The following is a 26621-nucleotide window of genomic DNA, read 5'->3' as shown; positions in this document are numbered from 1 at the left end:
CCCAGCTATTTGGGAGGCTGGAGCAGGAGAATCGCTTGAACCCAGGAGGCGGAGGTTGCAGTGAGCCAAGATCAGGCCACTGCACTCCATCCAGCCTGGGCTACAGGGCGAGATTCCATCTCAAAACAAAACAAAAAGTAATAATAATTGACATTAATACTGCTCTAAACATGTTATATATAGATTAGAGTTTTCTGAAGAATAGTTTATATTGCTGGGTGGGTGAAGAAAAATAACATCAAAGCACAAATATTTTATTTCAAACTAATATTTTTAATGAAAATTTCCCTGTTTTCTGATTTTACATATGTTGAATGCCAATAAGAAATACATAAAGAACTCTGAGCATTTATATAGAGCTTTCAGTTTCTGTCTGTTTAATTTGATGCTCTGCTTATTCAGTTATACTAGATGTGTTTCTCAGAGTTATCCAGTCCATACGTATTTGAAGAGACAATTTGGTGTAGAATTGTTAGTGTCCAGGCTCTTCCAAGCAAGGTCTTCCAAAGGGATATCTCAAAAATATTCCTTAGAGTTGAAGTGGCAATGTTATATAGCCTAACAATTTTCATGCTATTAAAAGCTTATAATAGCTGATCATTAAAATGCGAGTTACAGATTTTATGAAACACTACACGTTTTTACAGAGATTTTTAAATCAGGTAATAATTTAAAAAAAAAAGCATATGCTATAGCCCCAAACCAGCTCTTATGCTACTGCATTTATCAAGTTGGTAATGAACATTTACTGAAGGCTTTATTTTAAGAAATTAGTTTTAAACATAAAGACGGGCTCTAAGACATGATAAGGTAATTTCAATAAGATTATATCAAATCATACTTTAAGATGATTAAAAATATTACAGTACTACCCAAGTTACTAAAGAATAAGAATAGTATAATGCACTCTTCACATTACTGTCTTTGTTAATTCTGTTTTTCTAACAGCAAATGAAAGAGCACAAATTTTGCTAAGTCAAGCATTCCATTTACAGTACAGTTCTTTTTAAAATATGCTTGATAACAAAGTGTTAAATACTGAATATCTTACTTTTTTGTTATGAAGAAAGGAATGGTCAAGCATGAGATTTATGTAAGATCATTTGTACGCAAAAAGAAACTGCAATAGACGCTTGTTTCTCTCAACCCTTATGTATCAATAGTTTGGCAAAATTCTGTTGAAATTTCTTGTCATAAAATAAGTCAGTGGACTTACCACTTGAGAATAGATATTTGCTTGTATATATAATACTACCATTATTAATAGAGTTCAAGTATTCCAAATGTAGGGATTTTTGAATCTTATATTAAATGGACATTACCAATTACTAATTATTACATTCCAAAGTTCCCAAGCTGAACACTCATTCTGCTCAAAACACAACGAAATGTTGCAGGTTGCATTTCCCAGTATTTCACCGGGTTGTTGAATAAACTTATTGCACTGTATAAAGATTTCTTCATCTTTGGCACTGTTGGACAGAAGTCATTTACTCCCACTCTTGCAATTGAATTAGAATGAAGGAAGATTATCTGTTGTAGTAGGAAAAAAGAAAGGATTAAAAATACCCAGTAAATGTAAACGGAAGATACTCTGTAGTCGCCGTTTGTTTGTGGGTTTATTCATCTGTTTATTTTACATTGGCTTGAATGTATTTTCAGGTAAAGTAGATGTACTCACTTATGCATGTTAAATACCTATTATAAAAACTCAAGCTCATGTGTTGTACACAAAAGTGTTGGGGAAGGACTCCCGCGAGGGCCCAGAGCATACTGCCTGGTCACATGGGTCGCTGTCTCTCTCTCCAGATAGATAGATAGATACATACATACGTACATACATACATACATACATAAATACATACATGCGTAATGTTTACTTTTATAAACATACATACATATTTTTAAATATACATATTTGTGTGTATATATATGGTTACTTCAGTGCCATATTTACAATAGTGCATTTAAAACATTAGAAATGATCAGAAGAATGAAATTTAATGCTCTAAGAATTAGGCTCACAATTTGATTGTGAAGAATTATTAGCTGGCATTTTCTGTGACCAAAGGAGAATTTTTCTAAGTTGTTTTATAGAAAGATCTATCAACATCCTAAATGCAGAATTGTAATATAGCATCAATAATTGAAATCACTTGATCTTATATACACCAGTGGACAAGTCACAATTTTACAGGCCGTGTACATGTCTTTTTAAATTAAATTCTTACTCAAAAAGTATGGTAAATAGAGGAACTTTCCCTCATTCCCTTTAATAGCCCTTCTAATTTCTTCTTTGGCCTTTTTTGGTAACAGTGAGATTTCTGGGAAATAAAAGCAATCTACTTAACTGACAGCATTTTGGTGTGCTGAAGAGCAGAAGTCTTTTGCTGGCCAAAGTGGGATATCCTCCCTGGCTGTTGTTACCTCTAGATTCTGCCTTTATGTCTTAGTAAGACTGATATGAGACCAATCATGAAAATTCTAGGCATTGCTAAAACATTTAAGTTTGGTGTTCAGTCCCCCAGCTGCTCAATATAAGTGCAAGGTATAGTTTACCATAGTACTGATCTCACTGGGAATGAAAACCTGCTGGACATCAGTGTGTTTACTTTGTGGACATTCATTGAAATATATGCTTATGACATGTGTTCTTCTGTTTGTGTTATAATTCTATTCATTTAATTAATGCTAGCAAGAGTATAGGTAGATTTAAGAGAGACCAGAAGCTGGAAGCAGAGTTGTGGAGCAAATTAAGCAGAAATGACATCAGGGATGGGGCAGCTTGAGAGAGGACAGACTCAAGTTGTAGTCACTGGCTAAACAGACATCCAAATGCAGCATTTGGAAAAGTCAAAGCAAAAGTTGTCATCTTGAGATTAGCACCTACCTATATTACATTCATTTTGATGGTTTGTATCTCAAAGGAGTACAGTGAACGAAACTTGTTTAAAGATACATCGGAAAGAAAAAGAGAAGAGGCAGAGTGGCTTGTTGCCCAGTTTTGTTCTCAAGCTCCTTGGAAGATGAAAACTTTTGTTCTTGGGAAGATCTAAATCTTTATTAGATTCTCCAAGGAATCTGTGGCCCCTTCCAGCCAGTTAAGAGTTGTCAAATAGAAGGAAAAGATTTCTAATAATGAATAAAAACAAACAACAAAATGGGAACTCATGATGCTCCAGATGGTGACTTTAAATTGGTTATATACTGTATTCTGGTTGGAATGTTTAAAAAAAAATATACATGTCTATCCTAGCACCACACTGAAAGCGAAAATACCAGGAGCCTAATCCTCTTGCTCTGCCTTGAGAAATGTTTCCAGATCAAAAGGACACGTGACACTGCTCCATGTCCTCCTGACCAGTCCTGCCTCTGCGTAGCCACCCCTGCCCTAAAATCTGAAATTAACTGTGCCAGCGGCTTTGCTGCAATGTCCTCAGCAGTTTCAACAGGAGAAACCAAAAGATGGAAATGGATCCTGAGCTTTTCTTGTGACGTCAATGTAGAAACCATTCTCCTAAAGCTCTCCTACTTCTTAAAACACCTCATGCAACCTGGAGAGTCATTATGTTTGAATCACCCTTGCTGCTTACTTGGTCTTTGCTTGAGGTGTGCTAAAGTGTGTTATAAAAACTGAAGAAAAGTACCAATATCTACTGAACACAAGTAGAATGTTTTACCTGGAGGTATTTCAACTCTGGTAATCCTGAAGGGATTTTTTTTAGTTTATTGTTTTCCAAATGTATTTCTCTCACACGTGGTATGTTAGCAAGACTCCCATTTTCGATATCTGTGATTTTGTTGTTTCCTAGGCCCAGCCTAAAAATGATATAAAATGCATCAAGTCTTACACAGATGGTTAGGTGTGATAGAGTTAGCTGAAAACACCGCAAACTAGTTAGAATATAAGCCTGTCCTATTTATATATATGTTCAAAGATATTTCATTACTTTATTTAATAACCTACTTCAGTATGTAACAACTATCTTCCAGTTTTGTCAGAAAATTCTTTGACCTAAATTTAACAAAAGGGAAATTTGAAAAGTCATTTTCTTCTTTTCACTTGATTCTCCCCTATCAGCAGAGGTGGTAATAACGGTGGTTCTTTTTTTTTTTTTTTTTTTTTTTTTTTAAGATGGAGTCTCGCTCTGTTGCCCATGCCCAGGCTGGAGTGCAGCGGCACAGTCTTGGCTCACTGCAACCTCAGCCTCCCGAGTAGCTGAGATTACAGGCGCCCTCCACCATGCCTGGCTAATTTTCGTATTTTTTAGTAGAGATGGGGTTTTACCATGTTGGCCAGGCTGGTCTCGAACTCTTGACCTCGGGATCTGCCCGCCTTGGCCTCCCAAAGTGCTGGGATTACAGGCGTGAGCCACCACACCCGGCCAATTGTGGTTCTTTCTAGTTTTCCCTTCACACTCTCCAGTTCCAACAGCAACTGGCTAAACAGACAGTGATCTCTACCAGGGTCCCTGTGCACATTCTCCAGGAGGTATCATTCTAAGTTAAAATTTTGGGAACGTTTACCTTTGTAGTTCTTTGTATCGTTTAAAATCCTCAAGTTCCACTGTTGAAATTTTATTATAATCTAAGTGAAGCTCCAATAAAGTTGGTGGTAAGCCTAATAAGAAGAGAAAGATATATGTTAAGTCAAGTATCACTAAGCCCAATTGACTATTTGTTTACTTTTCAAGTTTCAGATTATGGATTTAGGCGACTTTTTAGGCACTAACTCTTTTTTTTCTTTGAGACAGAGTTTCACTCTTGTTGCCCAGACTGGAGTGCAGTGCCGTGATATCAGCTTACTGCAACCTCCATCTCCTGGGTTCAAGCAGTTCTTCTGCCTCAGCCTCCTGAGTAGCTGAGATAACAGGTACGCACCACCATACCTGGCTAATTTTTTGTACTTTTTAGTAGAGATGGGGTTTCACCATGTTGGCCAGGTTGGTTTCAAACTTCTGACCTCAGGTGATCCACCCCCCTCGGCCTCCCAAAGTGCTGGGATTACAGGCGTGAGCCACCACACCCAGCCTGGTACCTACTTTTTATTAACTTCTTATTATGGTAAAATTGTAACCATTCATAAAAATAGTAACTAGTATTATGAACCACCATGCTCAGCTTCAACAGTTATCTCCATTTTTCCTATCTTGTTTTATCTACTCTATTAATTATTTATTGATCGGTTTATCTGTTTTTATTTTGCCATATTTCTTTTGCTGGAGTATTTAAAGTCAAATCTTATACATAATGTCATTTCTTCTATAAATTCTTCAACTAGATGTCTCTAACTGATAAGGTCATCTTGTTTTTTGTTTTTTAACATAACCACCCTGTTAATATCACATCTAACAAGATTAATAAATTCTTTACTGTCATCTAATATGGTAAAGTTTCCCCACTTGTCTCAAATACGTCATTTTACAGTTGATTTGTTCAAGTTAGGATTAAATGAAGTTTACAGAATACATTTGGTTCTTATCGCCTTGAAATCTCTCTTAATGTACAACATACTCCCTCCTTTTTTCTCCCTCTTCTTTTGATTTATTTCCATATTAATTTGTTTGAGACACTCCTTTTGTGGATTTGGCTGACAGCTTCCATGTGATATCATTTATCAGGATCCTTTAACTTCTTCCTATGCCCTGGTAGTCAGATGCAGAGATACATTCAGATAAAAGTAAATCAGCCTTTCACCTGAGGTTCTTAGCATTCATGCACGATTGTTGCCTAGATCCATTCTGTCATTAGGAATTGGAAAATGGTGACTTCCTGATGTCATTCTTGATGGATTTATTAGCTGGAATTCTTCTCTAAAGAATTTTCTTTCATTAATTATTTAGTTACTTTGTAAGATTGTTTTTATAGAAAAGGCAGCAAAACTTGATTCATTCAAGTAATGAATTCATGCAATGCCCAGAGGTGACCAGTTAAGGTTTTTTGTGTTTTTTTAAAAACACCATTATAAACACGAATTTTTACCCTATTTGATATGTTCAGGTCATTGCAGTATTTATTCTTTCTTTTCTTTTCTTTTTTTTTTTTTTTTGTGGCAGGGTCTCACTCTGTCACCCAGGCTGGAGTGTAATAGCGCAGTCTTGGCTCACTGCAGCCTCCGCCTCCCAGGTTCAACTGATTCTCTTGCCTCAGCCTCCCAAGTAGCTGGGACTACAGGTGTGCACCACCATGCCCAGCTAATTTTTGCATTTTTGATAGACATGGGGTTTTACCATATTGGCCAGACTGGTCTTGAACTCCTGACCTCAAGCGATCCGCCTACCTTGGCCTCCCAAAATGCTGGGATTACAGGCATGAGCCACTGTGCCTGGCTCTATTCTTTCAATTAGCAGTAGTTTTTGTGTAAACTAGGTGTATCTGTAGTACCCCCGCACATGGCAGGTGCCCAGTGAATAATCGTTCTTTCTCTTCTCAACGGGGCATATCCTGACCCCCACTCTCCCCAAATGAACTGAAGCTGGAATGAAAGGGACTGACCAGAAGATTCCATCAAACCTCATTTTGTTAGCCCTATATACAAAGTATTATTTGTCAACCCAAGTATCTGGTTAGCTAGCTGGAAAATGCTTTCCTTTTTTCAAGTCTTGATGAAATATTTCCTTTCTATATTAGCAATAAAGACGGATGAAGATAATTGAAACATCTTTATGAATAGCAATAATAGTTTCCATGACTGAATTTATTTTGATAACAGAATCTATTTTGAATTTTAAAATAAATAAACTAGGGAGCAGAAAAATAATTCTTCTAAACTGAGAAGGTTCTAATTTCTTGAATTTTGATTAATTGAGCTTAATTGTATTTATGGAATGATTATGTGGACCCTCCAGTATGTAAGGTAAAGTTTCTGTCCTCAAAGACATTATTTGCTAATTTAGAGCAGATCCATCATACATACAAAAATCACTAGAAAAATAGCTGGTGCAACGTGCCAGCCTATTCTAGAATAGGTTCTACAAAGTTGGAAGAGAAAAATCTCTGGGAGAGGACTTGTGGAAGTTGAGGGAACTGTTGTGTCCCTTAGGAAATGGGGAAGGTGGGTAACCAGAGAGAAGATTGAAGTGTAGCCTCTAGGATAAAACGAGCAGAGGTGTGAATTTGGCAGAAGCTCAGTAACTGCTGACAAATGTTAGCACACTTTTGTACCGGAATTTCTGTTCCCACCCTGTCTTCAAACAGGTCTCCCCTCTTCCCCACATAATATTATGCAGTAGAACTTCCTGAACGAATAGGAAAGAAGACATTTTCATCCTGTCCACATGATAACTTGTTGGGTCTGGTGAGGACCCTCAGGATACCTGCATCCTTTCATCTTGCCACAGGGGGTAATACTGACTGGATTATGCCATGCAGGCAGTCAGCTTTCACAGGTTAGTGAATTCTGAATGTCAAGGGGATTTGAAGGAATAGTTATTTAAGTTGAGAGATTTGATTCCAATTTAAATTTCTAAAGATTCCTTTTGGCTTTGAAAGAATCTTGAAAACTCATGAGAAGTTAAACCTTTACTTTTAAGATACACTTTGAAATTTAAATAGAATTTTGCAGTGTAGGAAAGACTTTTGGTGTGAACATAAAGAATGGCCATGTCAGGAGATGTGGCCTGGAACAGCAGCTCCCTCCTCCAGCCCTGTAGGCTGTCCTCCTCTCCTCCCTCTACCTTCCTCTTTTCCTTGTCTTCACTCTCCTTTACTGGATGTTATCTTCCAGCAGATGAAAGGGATTTTATATGTTTAACTTATTGGGTAGCATTTGCATTTTTTGTTGTTTTTCTAAAATGGGAAGGTAAATGTAACATTTTTGGTTTCTTGTAGAAAAACATCCACCTCCTTTAAAGCTACACTGAGGTGTTTTTTTGGATTTGTATAGTTCTGAATTAAACTGTTGTTTTCCTGGATAGAAAAGTTATCTTTCCTCTTTTACTTTAGATGATCTTTAGGTGACCTAAGTGAAAGGTCACCTCTTGATTAATAATAACAGCTTTACTGTGTCTTTTAAATTATCTGTATATGTTTGTTTTATTGATCTTCTGGATCAGGTGAGTAGATTAGAGGGGGTCGTGATGAAGTTGCTGCTTTAACTCATGGATACTGAAAGACGGAGCTGTTGGAAAGTAAAAATATGTTGTTAATCATAGGGGTTATTTTTGGCCCAGTTAGTCATCAAAGCAAAGAGAGCATGTGCCCTTGTTGGGAATAAGGAAAGCAAGACTTTGAGCAAGAGTTCCAAGAAAGGCAATCCTATGCAGCTAATCATCAGACAGGGAGCTTGGAAGTAATGGGTTAGAACACTGGTCATCTGGCAGACTTAAGGAGCATTCTACTTGAGGTGCTAGCCTTGGGTCACACAAAGCCATGATAAAGAGCACAGTGCTCATCTTGGTAATGATTATGTCACAGGTGGTCACTTCCTACGTGCTGGATGTTGTCCTCAGACCTTTTTGTGTATTGGCCCATTAATCTTCACAGTACACCTGGGAAGAAGCTGGGTACAAAATGCCTTGCCTTGAATGGCATGTCCATTCCTGCCAGAGCCAGGGGCTGCCCAGTCTGGGCTCATAGGCTTCACCTCAAACTGTGGCTAAATGCCTGGGGACAGGGTCTCTTGCCCCATCTATCTTTCTCTGCTTTCTTCTGTATAGAATTCTCCACCTCTAACAGGTACTGCACAGAATGACAGGTATAAATGAGTACATGTCAGGAAAGAGAAGGAAAACTAAAAGTTCATTGCTTCTTAATGTTTATTCTTAGTGGAGTAAAAAAATTGTGGCTTAATTCTGTCAGGAAAAAGGCACTACATATGGCATTTTATGTGTGTGTAGACTATATTGACCAGATTTACTGGTGCAAAGATTTCTAGTTGCAGTGTATACTGCACAGTTTACAATATTAGATTGAATCGTTATTGAAAGGTGACAACTTTAAAATACCATATCTTAGATAAAGTAAATACAAACCTTTAGGAACTGAGGTCAGTTTTGCTTCTGCAATTCTGATATGGAACACCGTCACCCCTTCAAATGCCCCTGGCTCTATCCCATTATTATCAAGAGGGTTTGCACTCATTTCTGTCAGGGGAGAATGACATGACTTAGCACACATAGGTTGTATATAAAGGAAACTCACAGCGCAGAGAGACACATCCCAAGAATGAATATCCCAAGAAGCGTGAGCTTCGTCCTTTAGGCTCATTTTCACTCGGTATATCTGCTTCTTTCTATCTACTGTCCTTTCTGTCAGCATCAGAAAAATATGGCTTTGTATTATGTAAACTGGAATATATGAGAAGTTCACTATTTTTCACTTTGAATTACCATATCAGTGACATTTTCACTCTCCTCCAACCATGAGCACAATTAAGGTTTTGTTATTGTAATAGTGCATCAAAAAAGATCGTCCTTCATATAATCCAAAATGTTTACGTTTTTCTGTGTACATTTTTGTGTCTTAAACTTTTTTTAAATTGTAAGTCAATTAGAAATTGTTGTTTTGTTAGCAGAAATATAACCTTGAAGAAATGCCAGTAAGTGAGGCCAGGCACTTGGTTGAATTAAATGAATAAATGAATTAGTATCTTGGTTATGAATTTTGAATGGATATTATAGGGAGATGGCATGGTTATATGATAGGTGTCAGAAATAAAATCAGGTAGAGTTTTAAATATAAGACAAAAAATTCCTCACATCGATAATCTTAAAGCAGATAACCAAATGTTAGGTGCACATTCCAAATAATATCCAAACTAATTTTGTGTATTATATTTGAGTAGCTTATGCAATACATTAAAAATACTACCTTTAAATTAAATAATAAGTTATATTTTATTAGGGTCTGGTCAGAAACAGAAACCACGCTAAGTGTTTCAAAGGAGGTTCTTTTTTTTTTTTTTTTTTTTTGAGATGGAGTTTCATTCTGTCACCCAGGCTGGAGTGCAGTGGCGCAATCTCGGCTCACTGCAACCCCTGCCTCCTGGGTTCAAGCAATTCTCCTGCCTAAGCCTCCCAAGTAGCTGAGATTACAGGCGCCTGTCACCACACCCGGCTAATTTTTGTATTTTTGTAGAGACAGGGTTTTACTATGTTGGCCAGGCTAGTCTCAAACTCCTGACCTTAGGAGATCCGCCCGCCTTGGCCTCCCAAAGTGTTGGGATTACAAGCGTGAGCCACCAGGCCTGGCCTCAAAGGAGGTTCTTCAGGGAGAGAGAGACAGTATTACAAAGATCATATTTTCTTTAAGTGCTAAAAATTTTGTTGGACATTTTAATTGGTTTATAAATGGCTTATCTAGGCAAAGATTATTCGAAAATTAATTTTGGAAATTATTCTTAATAGTGACGATAAAGTGTTCTACATCTGCTTGTTTGTTATAATTTCAAGATGTCCCATTCATTTGAAAAACTTACCCAAAACGTGTAAAGCATTCATTCCTTTGAATGTGTCCTTTTGTATTTTCTTAACTTTATTTTCATGAATTCTGAGTTCTGCTAATGATTTGGGAAGATTAAGTGGTATTTCACTTAGTTGATTGTGGGACAGATACAGCCTTCGCAACTTCTTTGTAGTTAGAAAGGCTTTTGGGTGAATCTTCGTTAGCTTGTTGTTGTTCAGGATCAGACCCTTGATCAAGCATAGAAAGTTACACAATATTAGGAAGTGGATTTGATTTACCAGTATTCTACAGTGATTAGCCAATGATGGAAATCAGTACAATTTATATCAGTGGTGTACTAGATCACCCATGTAAAAACTTTCCCAGCCCAATCTAAGCTTTTAAAAAAATTTTACTACTGAGTTAGAAAAGTGCAGAGCTATAATAATTATGTTGTGCCATTGGTTTAGATAGAAGTGCATCTTTTTAATCTTTGAATAGATAATACTTTCATATGGTTAAGCCTTCAACCTCTACTCAGCCTCCTATTTCCCTTCAGGGAAGTGACCAGTGATATTATCTTTATCTTATCTTAAAATCTATTTACTCTACAAAACTATGTTTAGTGCACACCAAATATACTTTTGCATGATTTTGTCTACTTTGAAAACCTCACTTCTTTCATATTTACTAATGTTTACCATTTCTCCCAGAACAGAGGCCTGTAAGGAAAAAAATCCTACCATGTGCCCTCAGCATTCTGGCATATTTTAGATATTGGGGATATAGTAATGGATCCTGAGAAATGACTCAATCTCTTATCAGTTTTTTGGGTATTTCTCAGGGCAATAAGACAGCATCCTGCAGAGGAGGTCTAATAACTCCAGAGAGTAAAAAGAGCTCGTACCAGTGTGAGTGTGCTCTCTGCACAAGTCTTTTGCAACATGTCCAAGGGTGCATGGCTGCTTGGGTGACCAGCCATCTCAGTCTGCCCAGATCATGAGATTATGGGATGTGGGGATTTCAGAACCCAAACTGGGAATGTCCTAGGCAAACTGGGACATGTTGGTAACTCTGATAACGATTTTCATTGCAAAATGAGCATATCTCAGTTCTTTACTCTTTGCCAGATTGTTCAAAGAGAATTTTCTGTGTTTACCAAGAATGATGACAGGCCACTAAGCGTCTTCAGGACCTTTTTGTCCCTCTTTACCAATCCAGGTCATCTGATTTTCTCAAGGAGCAGCTCTAGATTCATTCATTTTATGATTTTGTTCTCAAATTCATTTCACAAAAATCTCCCTTTGTTTAATATGCCTCACTGGTATTACTCATATTGTTGTTGTTTTTCCATGGCAGAAATACACATTTTGGTTGCTCAGTAAACTTTTATCTGCACGTTTCCTCATCTCACTCTTGGCCCTTTGTGCTTTCCTTTTCTCACCCTCTGGAAATTCCAGATATATCACTATTGCTAAAAGTTTCACCAAGAAAGGGTAAGCCTAGGAGAAGAGGTGAAACTACATTTTGCTACCAACTGGTAAAATATCCTCGTTTGTGAGTGTGTGATGCCAACTAAAAGTATCTTCTCTTTTCCTTTGGTTACACTGAAAAATGAGGTGAGGGGAATTTAACAACTTGGTGGATCATCAAGATGGTTTGTGAATCCTCTCTTGATTCCAAGAGGTAAATTTAGCAGGAATTATTACTCTCCTTTTAGTGATGAGGAAATGCGTAAAGTGAAGAAAGGTGACTTGCCTATGCCACGCAACAAGTGAGGGTTAGAGAGGCCCCACCACAAAGTGAACCTGTGCGTCAGTGAGATCCAAGTCTAGTGCACTGGGCTTTTATTAGTTTGTTTTTCCTAATTAAAACATGCAGTTGTTGGAACTGCATAAAAGGAAGGAAAAGTAATACAAAACTGTGTAAGAGGTTTTGTGCAGCACTGGTAAGAGCCGCGCCACATGGTGGACTGCCTGCCCTGCATGGTGAGCTGGCTGAGTGATCCAGTTAAACTGCACTCTCAGTGCTGGCTTGGTTATCACAGAGCTTCCAATTCATCATTAACAAACAGTGTAAGGACAGAAGATGAGAAGAGCATAGCCATTCAGTAGTAGGACAGTGATTCATGCCACATGTGTCTCATAATGGCTGGAAGTGAGCTGGGAGGGCTGTGATTGTGTTCAATGATTTTGCTCTGACTGTATCATCCTTTGTGTAAGAACCCAAGTGCCAAACAAGCAGCTAAAACTTAACACAGAGAATTTGTAGAATGTCTAAAAAATAATTTGATTCTCTTAAAAGACAGGTACCATATAAGGTGATATTATAATTATATAAATGTTTTGTAATTGTGTGGTATACCTACAATTCAAGTATAAAGCATGTACTTTAAAAAGTGATTTACATCAGTACACCTGGTCAGTCTGCTAATAGTAGCTTGGCAGTAATACTACTTAACAGCTGGGGGCTTTCCCACCATTGCTCTACACCTGACATGCATTTCTCAAAGGAAATCAAGTAGGTCTAAGAAAGCTCCTGATACCATTTAGTTTCTCATTTCCCTGTGAATAACAAGAATAAGTATGGACTAAGTCCCTGGAATGCTCCTAAAATGTAATAAAATAATGATATGATGAATTTAAAACTTTCATAGCCCCGGTATTAAATATGCCATTAGTTATTATTCTTGTGGTTATCTAAGCTGAAAAGGGGTTGAAGAAGTGGTAAACGCATCAACAGGCTATATTTCCAACTTCTGTTGGTAGAATAATGGCCTTGCCATTCTCCAAAAGATTTTGTGGCCTAAAGTTAGTGGGGTGGACTGGGTGGATCCTCAGTGGAATCCATTGTGTCATTTCTGACTGTCTTTTAATGTTTTAGTGAGACCTAACTTATAAATATATGCTCTTCTAGTTGCTCTTTTATATTGATAATGGAGGCTTACCAGATCTGAGCTGCCTGCACACTTTGAAAGTGAAAAGAGCAGACAAGGTGCTGGCTACCTGACCGGGCAGTGTGAGAGCTGGATTTTGTAAGGAGGCTTGATGCAAGGATTGAGCATCCCTCAGTCTGCCTTAAGTATGATCAGCATGCATGTCCTCAATCCCAGGGTGACAGGGAGGAAGGGATGGGCCAGCAGGGTCCACTGCACTGACCCAGGGTGACAGGGAGGCATGGTGACCCCACATCTCTCAGACACAGGAACAGGCAAGGGGCTAATATGGTTATGGTATTTTCTACCCTGTTCTCTTAGTTTTATCTTATCTAGAGATGACAGACTTTAAATTTGTTTTCTCCAGCACAGCCTGAGAGTGTGGGGAAATGGCCTGGAATAGCCAGGCCTGGCTTACCACCTCAGATGATACAGAACCAGAGCTCTTCCTCTAACACCATGCCAGAGTCAGCGAGGCAGGAGCTGTGCTGAGGGGAGGCGGTGGCAGGGGGAAATGAGGTGCTCCTCCAAACCCAATTTCAGACTAAATCAGAAATTTTACTTGCTAAAATCTGGAGACTTGGAAATGATTTTTTTGGTTTGTTTTTGTTTTTAAGACAGGGTCTTACTGTGTCACCGAGGCTGGAGTGCAGTGGCATAGTCACAGCTCACTGCAACCTCTACCTCCTGGCTAAGACTACATGCACCACCACCATGCCAACTAATTTTGTATTTTTTATAGAGGTGGAGTCTTGTTGTGTTGCCCAGGCTAATCTCGAACTCTTGGGCTCAAGTGATCCGCCCGCCTTGGCCTCCCAAAGTGCTGGGATTATAGGCATGAGCCACCACACCCAGCCCAAAATGTTAAACATGGAAGTAGTAATCTTTTAAATCCTAGAATATTAAAATGATACTAATACAGTAAAGAAAAAATTCTTTTCTTCTTTAAAGATCCAATAAAGAAGCCATACATGTATATATAATCAATCAGATATATTCTGTGTGCTGCTGTTAGAGATTTGTGGTGTCTTAACACGTTTGGGTAAAGATTTCTTACACTGTTTGCTAATGATTGCTGTAAGTAATTGTTTTCTTGTTCATTTTAATGTATAGTGACTGTTACTACCTGAATAGATTGTAAGCTTATTTGAGGACCATTAAACTCAGCCCACTGCGTTTTACATGGCTATTATTTAATAAACATCCATTGAATTAGACTATTAATTGAATGAAATCTATAATTTTTAATTGACTAGAACGCTGTTGAATGCAGGGATTTTTGTCATTCTTTACAGAAAAGTAAGACTTGTTTATACTAACATAGTATAATTAATCATTATAGCAAAGATACAGAGTTTTCACTTAAATCTTTGAAAGTATGAGGATATATTCTTACATAAAGTGAAGTGAGTCCTTTAAAATCATTTTCTTTGATTTCCTTAATTTTATTGTTTTGAAGATCAAGCATTCGAGTATCAAGTGGAATGTTGGTTGGGACTGAGGTCAAACCTTAGAAAGAAACAAACATGTTATATAATAGAGAATCATGCTGAAGATGAGATTACTAATATGGTAGAAATATACATTTTTTAAAACCCATGATTATCATCAAGTTACAGATGACTTAACAGTCATAACAGATGACAAAAAAAACATTGTTTTGGGGGAAGACCTCAGGACCTTTTTGAGTAACTTATTAATTTTTACAAGGTGTCTAGATTGGTATAGCTGTCACTACTCATCCCCTCTAAGGTAGAATAAAAGGAGATAAATTGGAGCGGCCTTGGTGGCTGTGATAAGGTGACCAACCACTGAGGTGCAGCTTCTGTTGATGTACCTTTGGCTGAGGAATGTTAGCTTTCTTTGCAAATTTTCAGGCTGTTATAGTGCTAAATTGGAGCATATGGGTCTTGATAATTTTTCTTTCTTTTTTTTTTTTTTTTTGAGACGGAGTCTCGCTCTGTTGCCCAGGCTGGAGTGCAGTGGCATGATCTTGGCTCACTGCAACCTCGGCCTCCCGGGTTCCAGCAGTTCTCCTGCCTCAGCCTCCTGAGTAGCTGGGATTACAGGTGTGTGCCACCACGCCTGGCTAATTTTTGTATTTTTAGTAGAGACGGGGTTTCCCCATGTTGGTCAGGCTGTTCTCAGACTCCTGACCTCGTGATTCGCCTGACTGGGCCTCCCAAAGTGCTGGTATTACAGTCGTGAGCCACCGCACCCAGCCGGGTCTTGATCATTTTAAGAAGCCTTAGATAGTTGTGTTTAGAAAATGGAAAAATTAGATTTTTTTCATGTATATTACCAAAAACTTTACCACCCATTTCCTTTAAGTAATTAACTTCTCTAATTAGTTGTAAATTCTTTGATTTCCACATACTGATTCATATATTATTCTTTTTTTTTTTTTTTTTAACTTGAGACAGTCTTGCTCTGTCGCCCTGGCTGGAGTGCAGTGGCGCCATCTCGGCTCACTGCAACCTCCACCTCCTGGGTTCTAGTGATTCTTCTGCTTTAGCCTCCCGAGTAGCTAGGATGTGTACCACCATGCCTGGCTAATTGTTGTATTTTTACTAGACACAGCGTTTCGCCATGTTGGCCAGGCTAGTCTCGAACTCCTGGACTCAAGCGATCCGCCTGCCTTGGTCTAGATGTCAGTACACTTTTGATAGAACCGTCCTCACTCCTGAAGTGTAGTCATACATTTAATAGCCAAAAATTGAAGAATTGAAAATCTAGTATTTGAATATCAACATTCTATCCTACAGCTCTATGTACTTTTCCTTTCTATACTTTAAAATTGGTCGGGCATGGTGCCTTACGCCTGTAATCCCAGCACTATGGGAGGCCGAGGTGGGTGGGTCACTTAAGGTCAGGAGTTGTAAGACCAGCCTGGCCAACATGGTGAAAGAAACCCCGTCTCTACTAAAAATACAAAAATTAGCTGGGCATTGTTACACGTGCCTGTAGTCCCAGCTACTCGGGAGGCTGAGTCAGGAGAATCGCTTGAACCCAGGAGGCAGAGGTTGCAGTGAGCCAAGATAGTGCCACTGCACTCCAGCCTGGGTGACAGAGTGAGACTCTGTCTCAAAAATAAAAATAAAAAAATAGGCCGGGCGCGGTGGCTCACGCCTATAATCCCAGCACTTTTGGAGGCCGAGTCGGGTGGATCATGAGGTCAGGAGATCAAGACCATCCTGGCCAACATGGTAAAACCTCGTCTCTACTAAAAATATAAAAATTAGCCAGGCATGGTGGTGTGCGCCCTTAATCCCAGCTACTCAGGAGGCTGAAGCAGGAAAATCGCTTGAACCCAGGAGACGGAAGTTGCAGTGAGCCGAGATCGCGCCATTGTACTCCAGCCTGGGTGACAGAACAAGACTCTGTCTCAAAAAAATAATAATAATACTAAAATAAAATTGACACTTTCTTAAGAAATTTAACCCTATATAGGAAGAAGAAGGGGGGTAACTTGATGAATTAGCAAGGTAGGGTGCAGTTTTGTTTGTTAGAATAGATTAATTTTGCCATTTTTATGAACACAGGATATTATTTTGGTTTTAGAAAATGAAGTGGAAGTCTTATAGGAAGCTGGAGGTTCTGCAGAAGGGATTCTCCTGGTAGCACAGATTTTGACAAACCTACTCCTGCCCTGCCCCTGTTAAAACTGAAGTTCTGAAGAGTTTCATCTCCTGAGGGAGGAAGAGTGATAAGTGCCCAGACCCTTTTTATGGTCACGTTTTGGGGGAGGTAGGATGGGTGCAGCAGCATGCTGATGGCATGTCTGACTGTCACAGATATTCTTAGGTGGATTTTGTTTACTAGAGTTTTTTCAAAGCTAAATGTTTGGGAGACTGTGTGTGATGGGAACACCAGCTTCCTGCCATGAGGTAGCTTGGGCTTCTCAAGTCTTTGGTGACAAGTGTGTTCTGGAGTAGTTTTATGCAATGTCTCATGCAGGGTCTTCATGTTGGAAGCATATGACTGCTCTGCCGTGGCACATATGGAGGCCAGCACGTGGGGGTGGTCTGCACTAAAGATAAATGTGTCCTTATTCACCATCTTACCCAGAACTAACCCAGTTTACATCTGGTGGAGTCATAGCAGATACACATATTTTTATCTGGAATTTTGACTTACAAAGTGCTTTAACATGCACCCACTTTGCAAACTGATGGTAGGTAACGTTTTTTCTTGTCTGAGATGCAGTTTAGTACAATAGTACATTCTCATATTCCCTAACTAACCTCTTCTCACACCCAGCATCTGTCTCAGCTTCTGCATTTCTTGTTCCTGATGCTGTTTCCACAGTCGTTCTACATGAACAAGTTTTCTCAAACAGTACTTGCATCTTAATCTCTTTCTCATGAGAATTCCACAGGTAAAGCTTAAGACCCATTTTTTTCCTAGCCTATTTCATTAGACTTTACTAGTAAGTCTAGCTCGTATTAGTCTCCCCTTTTTCTGAATGCTTTTTGTTTGCCTCTCATTTTGTCATATAATGACAAACTTCATTAAGGTCTCTAGAGTAGATTATTGTAAGCTTTAACTCTTGCCATGAATGCTATGGCAGTAGGAAGCAAGTCTAATGCTTTTCAAGACATCTGCTCATACAGACTCATGAAGTGACCCTGATGGGCCATCAGCCCCTGAGTGGGAGTTGTGTGCCAGACCTTGGCCTCCACAGTGGGGCCAGTCTCAGCTGTCCCCTCTTGGAAATAGCTGAAGGCAACAACTCTTGATATGCATTCCCATTACGTCCCCTCCCTGAACGGGGCATGGCTGTGCTCTTGAGTGCTCCTTCATTAGAAGTATTAAAGAAATAAAATACTCAGCAAAGAATTATAAATTTTAAAAAGACTTTATCCACTTTTTTCTTAGGCAGTTTTAAACCCAAATTGCTAAAAAGCAAATAAAGCATTATCTTTAAAAGGTCTAGATTAGAGATTTCACAAGCTTTCTATAACTCATTTCATTGTTCTAGACATGCAGCTCATTTTGTTACCATGGAGTTTTACTGAAAAGTACAGTCTCAACCTGCTGGCACCCTGAGATAGAACTGCACGTGATGTCCATTCTCTCTGAAGGGAATTAAAATTAAATGCTTTGATTTAACTGGGGAAGAGAAGGAAATGTTCTATGGACAACATTCCCTTAGTTTTCCTTTGATTTTCTTAATTTTAAAAATAAGTTTGGATGTACTTTGGGGTTTGCTGTACTTTCCACCTAAAAACTTAAATGAAAAAAACTTATACACTCAATGAGATTATTTTTGAAATTTCAGTGAGACTTTTTCCATCCTTTAAATTGTCAGAATAGCATTACTATTCTTCAAAACAAAATCGACTTATATTCTTACCTAAATCTGAGCAATGTACAACTCGTGAATAGCACTGACATCCAAATGGACACATTGGAAACAGATCAAATGGAAAAAAATGGCTTCTTGGCTCTCTTGTTGGAAAAAGAGAGTTGTCCTCGTCATCATCATCATCATCATCATCATCATCATCATCTGTGTCTTCCATATCCTTCAGCATCATATTCTTCAGTGCGATGTGTGAAGGGCTAAAGAAGGGTTTGGCAGAGCACAAAGCCAGGAATAATAGGAGCACATACTCCTTCATGGTGTCTTAGTGTAGAAGACCAGTCTAGGACTAAACAGACATTGGATATTAAATTTAAATGGATATAATTCCTGCATATATACATTTCTCAGTTCTGGCAAGAGTGCAATGAAATGGCATTTTAATCCATTGCTTAGCTAATCTAAGAGTAAATTTATAAAGATTTTTGGAAAGCAATTCAGCAATGTGCATTGGGAACTCTAAAAATATCTCTTTTTCAGATAGTAATTCTACTTTTTAAAATCTAGTCTCAGGAAACATTTCTAAAGTGCACAAAGATGTTCATCACAGAATTATAATAGCAGAAATATTTGAGACAATTATATAATGGTTAAAGGGGAATAGTAAAATAAAAGAGTATATTTATTCCATGAAATATTTTGGAACCCACAAAATGCTTGCAAAGACATCTTTAAATATGGGATATTATCTTTTGTGAAATTAAAAAAAGCAAATATAAAAAATCCATAAACTGTATACTTACAAACACTCATAAACAAACAAAAACAAACCTGGCAGGAATATACCTGATTGATGATAAACTCTGGGCACTAGAACCATAGATGACTTGTGTTTTCCTTTTTCCTTTAACTTTCATAATGAGCAATGAGTATTACCTTTAGGATGAAAAAGCTAATAAACATCGTAAAAACAGAAACAGATTATCTTACCTAACTCTGTATTCCCAAAATCTTTCTATTGCCTTAATGTATTCAGTGTCCCTGAAGGAGGAATATCTTCATTGTCTCCTTAGACAACATCTGGAATTTTTCCTTAACTGATTTCTCTCCACCTTTCCCAACCTCACTCTCATAGTTGGTCACTTTTTCCACAATTGGTATCTTTTTCCTTCTAATCTGTTCCATTGTCTAATATTTGATCCAAACTGTCTGATGTCCAGACTATTCTTTCTTACTCATCTTTCCACTGAGTTCTGTTTGCTTGTTTTGTTTTTGGGGGGCCAGGTTGTTTTCAGTTGCATTTTTAAAATGCACACAAAACAGAACTATACAAATGAGAACCTTCAGAGCATAGATTTATTGCCATATTTACATATTCTAATTTTTAAATTATTACCTGTGAAATGTGTATATTCTTTGAAAATTTCAAAAATTAAAAACATTATGAAATTATTCAAAATAGATGCATCCTAGAGATGCTCACTGGTGAAACTGAATCCTGGCAGGAGGGCATCCACTCACCACCACAGCAGAGGGCTCCGCAGACCCTAATAGTCCACCAGGCTACAGTCACCTAAATAGTCCTCCAGGCCTGCCATTGCCCGAGTGCCAGAGAGCAGCTGGGCTGCAAAAGACTTCTATAGTCAGCCAGGATTGGCCCAGCCTCGGGAAGACCTACCCCTCCAAATCCCAACTGGTTGCAATTTCCCAGAACCAAAAAATCAGCTTTAACATCTCTCCATGGGCCTGCTTTTTCCTGGATTTAAAAATCAAGAATGAATTCATTAACTTAATAAATCTCTTCATTTATATATGGTATGTCTTTTTTAATCACCAGACGAGGGCTAGAATGTCCTACTGTCATTAGTTATTAACCTGATAATTACTTTATTTAATTTCTCATATGCTCCAAAAATCTAAATGGTGGCATGAACATTTGCCCACTGGGTAGCTGGATGGCACCGGTCAGGTATGTGTGATATTCCTGTGATAATCCGCACTAACTTATGCTAGGAAGGAGGTTACAGGACAGATCTGAGAATGGCAAGAGTTTTTTATATTTTAATAATCCTATGCTGATTCCCATTTCAGAACTAGCCCTAGCCTCCCATCTGTACACTACTTTGTGGAGGTGTTAATTCAGATGTTATTCTAGACTCATCCCTCATAGGAAATGAGGCGTAAAGAGCTTAAGTGACTTGCACAAAGTCACCTACCAAATATAAATGGAGCCAGGGCTAGGGCTCATGTGTCCCAACTCCCTGTTCTGTGCTGCCTTCTGCTCCAGCTCATGTGGGGGGACTCAGTTGTTTTATCCAGAAATCTCGTGGCTTCATGGGCATACTCTGTCATTTTTTCTTATCTAACCAGTATACAAATTCCTGTTCTGTACACATCTGTACATAAAGAAGCACCTGTGTAGCTTGGATTAGAAGGTAGAGAATAGAATGATTGTGTGATCAGATTTGTGTAGTACTGGGTGAGAGATTGTGTTGGCAACACAGGGTTCAGTGGCTTCTTTTGGAGAGCCCCAGGTGGAAATCACCAACTGTGGCTGACTACTGTTCTGTAGCAGGCATGGGGTGTCCCTGCTGGCAGGCAGGTTGATGTTTCGTATTCCAGTCATCCTGTGAATGCTGTATGGGGTCCTGGTAAAGGTTACTGGGGGCTTCCTTTTCAATATCACTTTGTCCCTGGCACATTGTCTCTGTGCCTTTGCTGTCTGTCTAACTTTGACTCATTATGTGTTTTGACTTAGGGCTGTTGTGTGGCTCCTGACTCCTTAAGGTTTAGTGCCCAGCTTTGCCTCAACCTTCAAAATACTCATTCCCTAGAAAATTCAGCTCTTGGTCCTTAGCTAAATCAAAGTTGGCCCCAGATTCCAGTTTATTCTGTAACATTCTTGCATTACAGCTCTGTCTTCTAGGTGCATAGCTGCCCTTGACCTTGTCTGACCTTGGCAACAAGGAGCTATAGAATTATAATGTCATTTAAGGTCCTGTTTCTGGCTTTCTTTGAGGTTGCTGGAGTTATTCAGTGGGCATTTACCAAGCACCCACTGTACCCCAGGCAGTGTCACTCGTCAGAATGCTGAATTTCTTAAAGTAGAGCACACCTTCCTCCCCATCCTCTTCTCTCCCACACTTCCCTACTCAAAAATAAAAAAACCCGCAACTCCTAATCAACTACTGTCAGGTAATACGAGATTGTAAAGTTAACACTTGAATGTCAGGTACATTAATAGAAAAACTAAAAAATAAAATGCCTGGATTAGTAAATAGACAATGTAAACTGTATATACTGTGACTTATGGGGTAGGAACAGGGGTGTAGGGCTTTAACACTAGATGTGTGGTACCCAGAGCTTTGAAAGTAAAATTCTTCACCGTGTCTGTCTACGCATAACCCTCAGTTTACTGTTTGAGACCAATAGAACTAAAGACATTTATAAAAACATATATTCACATGAAAAAAAGATTGAAATAGAATGTACAAACCTGGTAAGAGGGATAATGGGATTATAAGCAAAGCATTTTTTTTCTTCCCATGCATAGTTTCTTAATTATGTTGCTTTTAAAATATTTTAAATGTCAGTCCGCCAACAGAATTTTCTTTGCTTTATTTCTGCATATACTGCTGTCTTTTCCTACCACTTTTGGTAGGAATTGGTATAATCAAAGGTTTCCCATACACACTATTCTCATCTATCTCTACCCAAAAGTCAAACAATAGCACCTACTTGGGAAATTGTTTTGGGGTTCACAATTTCTTGAGGCTTAATCCTATTTGTTCTGGTCAATGGGAAATGAAGATTTTGACAAGGTTATTTTTTAAGTTGTTTGTGCTTTTTTGTTTGTTTTTTTGGGGTTTTTTGTTTGTTTGTTTGTTCGAGATGGAGTCTCACTTTGTCGCCCAGGCTGGAGTACAGTTGCGCCATCTTGGCTCACTGCAACCTCCACGTCCCAGGTTCAAGTGATCCTCCCACCTCAGCCTTCAATTAGCTGGGATTACACGCATGTGCCATCATGCTTGGCTAATTTTTTATATTTTTGTAGAGATGGGGTTTCACAATGTTGGCCAGGCAGGTCTTGAACTCCTGACCTTAAGCGATCCACCCATCTCGGCCTCCCAAAGTGTGCCACTGTGTGAGCCACTGCACCCAGCCTGAATGTTTTAGTTTAAGTTTTTTCCCATAGAATCTTTGAACCAAATGGACTTTAGATTCCCAGTCTGGACCGGAAAAACCTATTTAACAGATAATATATCCAAAATGTAGAAACAAAAAAACTATGGAACTTAAAAAAAAAAGTAAAACACCAGGAATGTGTTAGAGATCCAAAGTGGGGTGCCAAGAACACATCGTGGTGTTCCTTGTGGCCTGGCAGCGGGAGCAAGGACTGGCCTCAGCTCCTTTGCACACCACGTAATGGTTTCCCAGATGCCTTCAGCCTCGTGCCACCGTCAAGAGAGGCTTCCCCAGTACTGAGCTGAGGTTCGGGATGAGGAACTGGATCAGGTATGAGGAGCAGAACTGAGAGTTGAGAGGAGAAGGAGAAGGCACACAGGGCAGGGAAGGCAGGGAGCGGAACAGTAGTGGTCCTGCTTTTTTCCACATCCCTGCCTCAGGGCTGCTGACCAGTCCCCCAGTGGCATCAGGAGAAGCACCAGCTGGGGCCCCTTCCTTTGCCTCCCCTCTTTCTTAGACTGATAAGTTACAGGAGACCCTCCCTGCCTTTAATCAAAACTGCGGTAAAATAAAAATATGAAATGGAGACTTCTGCCTGCAAGTTTTAGGCAGTAGCATTATCTTTAGCTGTTGGGAAGCATTCCAGTTGCTGAGCAGTGGAGGCAGCCACTTTTATATAGTAGTTAGGCCCTTTCCTAGAGAATAAGAGATGAAGACCTTTGAAACAGGAGTTTCTCCTGGTGGTGAAGGTTCCAGAACATTCTGGAACAGGGAGCATATCCACCCTGCTTGAATAGCTCCAGGGAGAGGATACTACCTCAAGGCAGCATCTTCCACAGTTGTCCATCCATGGCTGTTAGGAAAGTCTTTATATGGAAACTCAAAAATGCCTTCTGGAAAATTCATTTCTCTCTGCTAGTTCTGTCTTCTGTTAGCCTTTTACAATTAATCTAATCTTTTGCATTCGTGTATCCTGGTTGCTTGCAAAGAAAAAAGTCAGGCCAACCTTGATACCCTGAGGAATTCATTATTTACACTCTTTACCTGAGTCTCTTGCTGGGTCTCTTCCACCGCTTTGTTAATAAGTACAATTAAGTGTAGGTCCTAAACCTCCCCCAGTTCAGTGTGCAACTGTTTACCAATAGGAAAATAATGGAATGTCTAGGAGAGAACCCTAGATAGCAGTATTTTTTTCTTATTATTCAGAAAGAATGTAGAGAATATTATATGTCATTTAAAATGATATGACTTTTGGCTGTTTTATTTTGAGTTTATTAATGAGGTACAACCTCTGTTTTATTAGTTTTGGCAGTATTCAGGTTACTCTATTTTTAAACCCTTTAAAAATATTAAATCTTCTTCTCAGGAATACTCAATATTTCCCTGATTTAGACCAGTTTTGCCAGTGTTTTCCACTCATGGAAAGCTTTGGATTTTGGTTTCAAGTCTCTCTTAATCAGAGTAGTGTTTGGAGTATTCTTCCAGTGCTACTGCTGTTACTAATAAATCATAGTAGCCTAGAGCTAAGAGAGGTCTTTGAGACTTTCCCCCCATGGCCCTCTTTTACTGAGAAAAAGCTGAGGCAATGAGCATCCAGAACTGGCTGGAGGTGGTGGAGCTGAGGGCTGGCCTCCTCACTGCTTGTTGGTTGTGCTTTGCACTAGACTGCTTGTCCTCCTAAATGGATTTTAATCTCATAGTTACTTCCAGACAGTAAACAGACTTTCCTCTGGAAAAGCCTAGGTAAGGAGGTTTGGCCAAGCTCTTAAAAGAGTTCATAACATATGGACTGGAAATAAAGCTTAAGAAGCACATAAGCTTTCTTGTTTCCATTTAACTGGTCTACAAACTTAGAATGGAAAGTTTATCTAAGTGAAATGGTATTTCCTCTCAGACACTATTATTAGGTAAATAAGTCACTGTGCTTTTAAATCCCATGTTTAAAGGCCCGCTTGGCAACTTTTCCCCTGGGTTTAAACATGCCTATCAGTTCACAGGTACCAGTAGCAGATTTCAGCATATAAATGTGATATAACATACTCCATATATTTCACCGAAGGAATCCAAACCAAATTCAGATGTAATCAAGGCATAGTCTTGTAAGCTAACAAATGAGTTAAAAGTCCAAGCATGCATTTGGAAACTTATTCACAGTACCATTTGTTCATGGATACTGATAAAGATAGCACTTTCCTTAAAAAGTAGTTAATTTTACCTTAGAAGTATAACTAGCATTCTGACGAAGCATTCTAGCTGTTCTTCCTTTTATACTAATTTTGCCCTTCATTAATTTCTCCACATGTCTAGCAATCAAGCTACTGTCTTAAAAAACAAAATCTGCTGCCTCTCCATTTTTATGATGTTTCCCACAGTGCCTCAAGACTTGTGCTTGTAAAGTTAATTGTTTTTGTCTCAAACCCCAGATCAGTTATCAGAATATTTGTTTTTAATTGAGTAGTTAGTTGTAACAGAAGACTATATATCCTCTGTTCTTTCCACTACTACACTATACTCCTTAATGCCAAAAAACAAACTAAAAACATCAGGATCCTTTTATGTGTGTGGGCTTGTGCTCGATTTTTCTTTCTTTTTTTATTTCTTTCTTTTAACAGCTTGATTCTTGGATTTAAACAACTTTATTTTTAGGGAAATACAACCCCCTCAGGTTCCTTATGACTCAGTCCCTACACCATGTGGCCACTGTTTCTTGGGTGCCACACCTCTGAATAGATTAACATGAAAGAATGCTGTGCGCTATTTAGATTACTAGGGAGTAGAATATTGAATACATTGCTTAAATTTTTTAATCTAAAATTTAATCAGAAATTTACTTTGGGAGTAGACAAAGGAAATCTTTGAAAGTGTTAAATTCTGACTGTATACATGCTGTGAAAATTTCCTAATCTTTCATATTGAATATAGTGCTAGCTAAACTATTGCTGATAAGTATTCTTTCTTGGAATTGAATAGATTTCCATTTGAACTTTTCAGTGCCATTTCATTATAATAAGGAAGACATTTATCAAGGAAAAAAATGAATATTCAAATGTATAAGTAAAATTGACATTTCAGTAATTCACACATTTTAAATACACATTAGAAAATATTTTAAATATTGAAAAATATATTTACTGTTTCATTTAATATAGCTGTGATATCCCCAAACTTCATGATCATTATTATAGCAATGTTATTTTCCTAGATAAACATACAAGATGTTTATTTAGATGACTTTTAAAATCAATCATGTTAACATTTATGGTAAGGCATAATGACAGGTTTTCACTTAGCTGAAAAAAAAAGTCACATAATTATATTTAAAATACATTCATTATAGATAAGACATAAAACTAGAATAATTTTAGGTACAAATTTAGGTTTGTATTTAAATGCTGATTTTTAAGAAATTATAGAGATAAACTTTGGACTTTATCCTATTATTTATAAGCATTTATTAATAACATTAATGTCTCCTTAGTATTGACTGTAAAGTATACATCGATACTTGTAAGATAGACATGAAACATACCTGTCAGAAGAGAGTAGTCCTCCTAAAAGTAGAAGTTATCCACCATGTACTACTTATCTATAATGTAAATGTTCTCAGACACTGTGTAAGAAGAAAAGATGAGGAGGTATTACATTTAAAAGAAAAAAAACACCCTTCAACACAGTCCTGGTGTGGCTGCACCCTGGGTGATACTGGAATAAACTGCTCCCACAGATTAGTCCATGTTAGTACTGAGGAGCAAGATTAAAACTTGTTACTGCTCATGTGTTTTCCATCACTGTTTGTATCGTAGCCAAGACTTC

At 38.3% G+C, this 26621-nt stretch overlaps 2 protein-coding genes across 2 annotated transcripts in view; one reads left to right on the top strand and one right to left on the bottom strand.

The window, feature by feature from the left end:
* The window catches only part of CENPP (centromere protein P), a 289427-nt gene that overhangs the window by 130749 nt on the left and 132057 nt on the right, over positions 1-26621 (top strand). The window lies entirely within an intron of this gene.
* Positions 253-26621, bottom strand: ASPN (asporin). The gene is made up of 8 exons (XM_001146178.7): positions 26338-26621; positions 18675-18972; positions 14715-14827; positions 10418-10631; positions 8973-9083; positions 4528-4621; positions 3681-3819; positions 253-1533 (listed from the first exon to the last, which is right to left on the bottom strand). Exons 2-8 carry the CDS (start codon positions 18940-18942, stop codon positions 1336-1338), a joined length of 1137 nt encoding a protein of 378 aa, XP_001146178.1. The 5' UTR covers positions 18943-18972; positions 26338-26621; the 3' UTR covers positions 253-1335.

The sequence above is a fragment of the Pan troglodytes genome, chromosome 11, assembly GCF_028858775.2.
Source record: "Pan troglodytes isolate AG18354 chromosome 11, NHGRI_mPanTro3-v2.0_pri, whole genome shotgun sequence".
Lineage (NCBI taxonomy): Eukaryota > Metazoa > Chordata > Mammalia > Primates > Hominidae > Pan > Pan troglodytes.
This window is presented reverse-complemented; position numbering and strand designations above follow the sequence as displayed.

Excerpts from the sequence above, each read along its gene's own strand:
- ASPN (XM_001146178.7), bottom strand. The coding sequence starts at position 18,942 with ATGAAGGAGTATGTGCTCCTATTATTCCTGGCTTTGTGCTCTGCCAAA. Across the intron at positions 10,632-14,714 it reads AAGGACTCACTTCACTTTAT|GGTCTGATCCTGAACAACAA; the intron begins GTAAGAATATAT and ends TGCTTGATCAAG. Across the intron at positions 4,622-8,972 it reads ACTGACCTCAGTTCCTAAAG|GCTTACCACCAACTTTATTG; the intron begins GTTTGTATTTAC and ends TCTTCTTATTAG.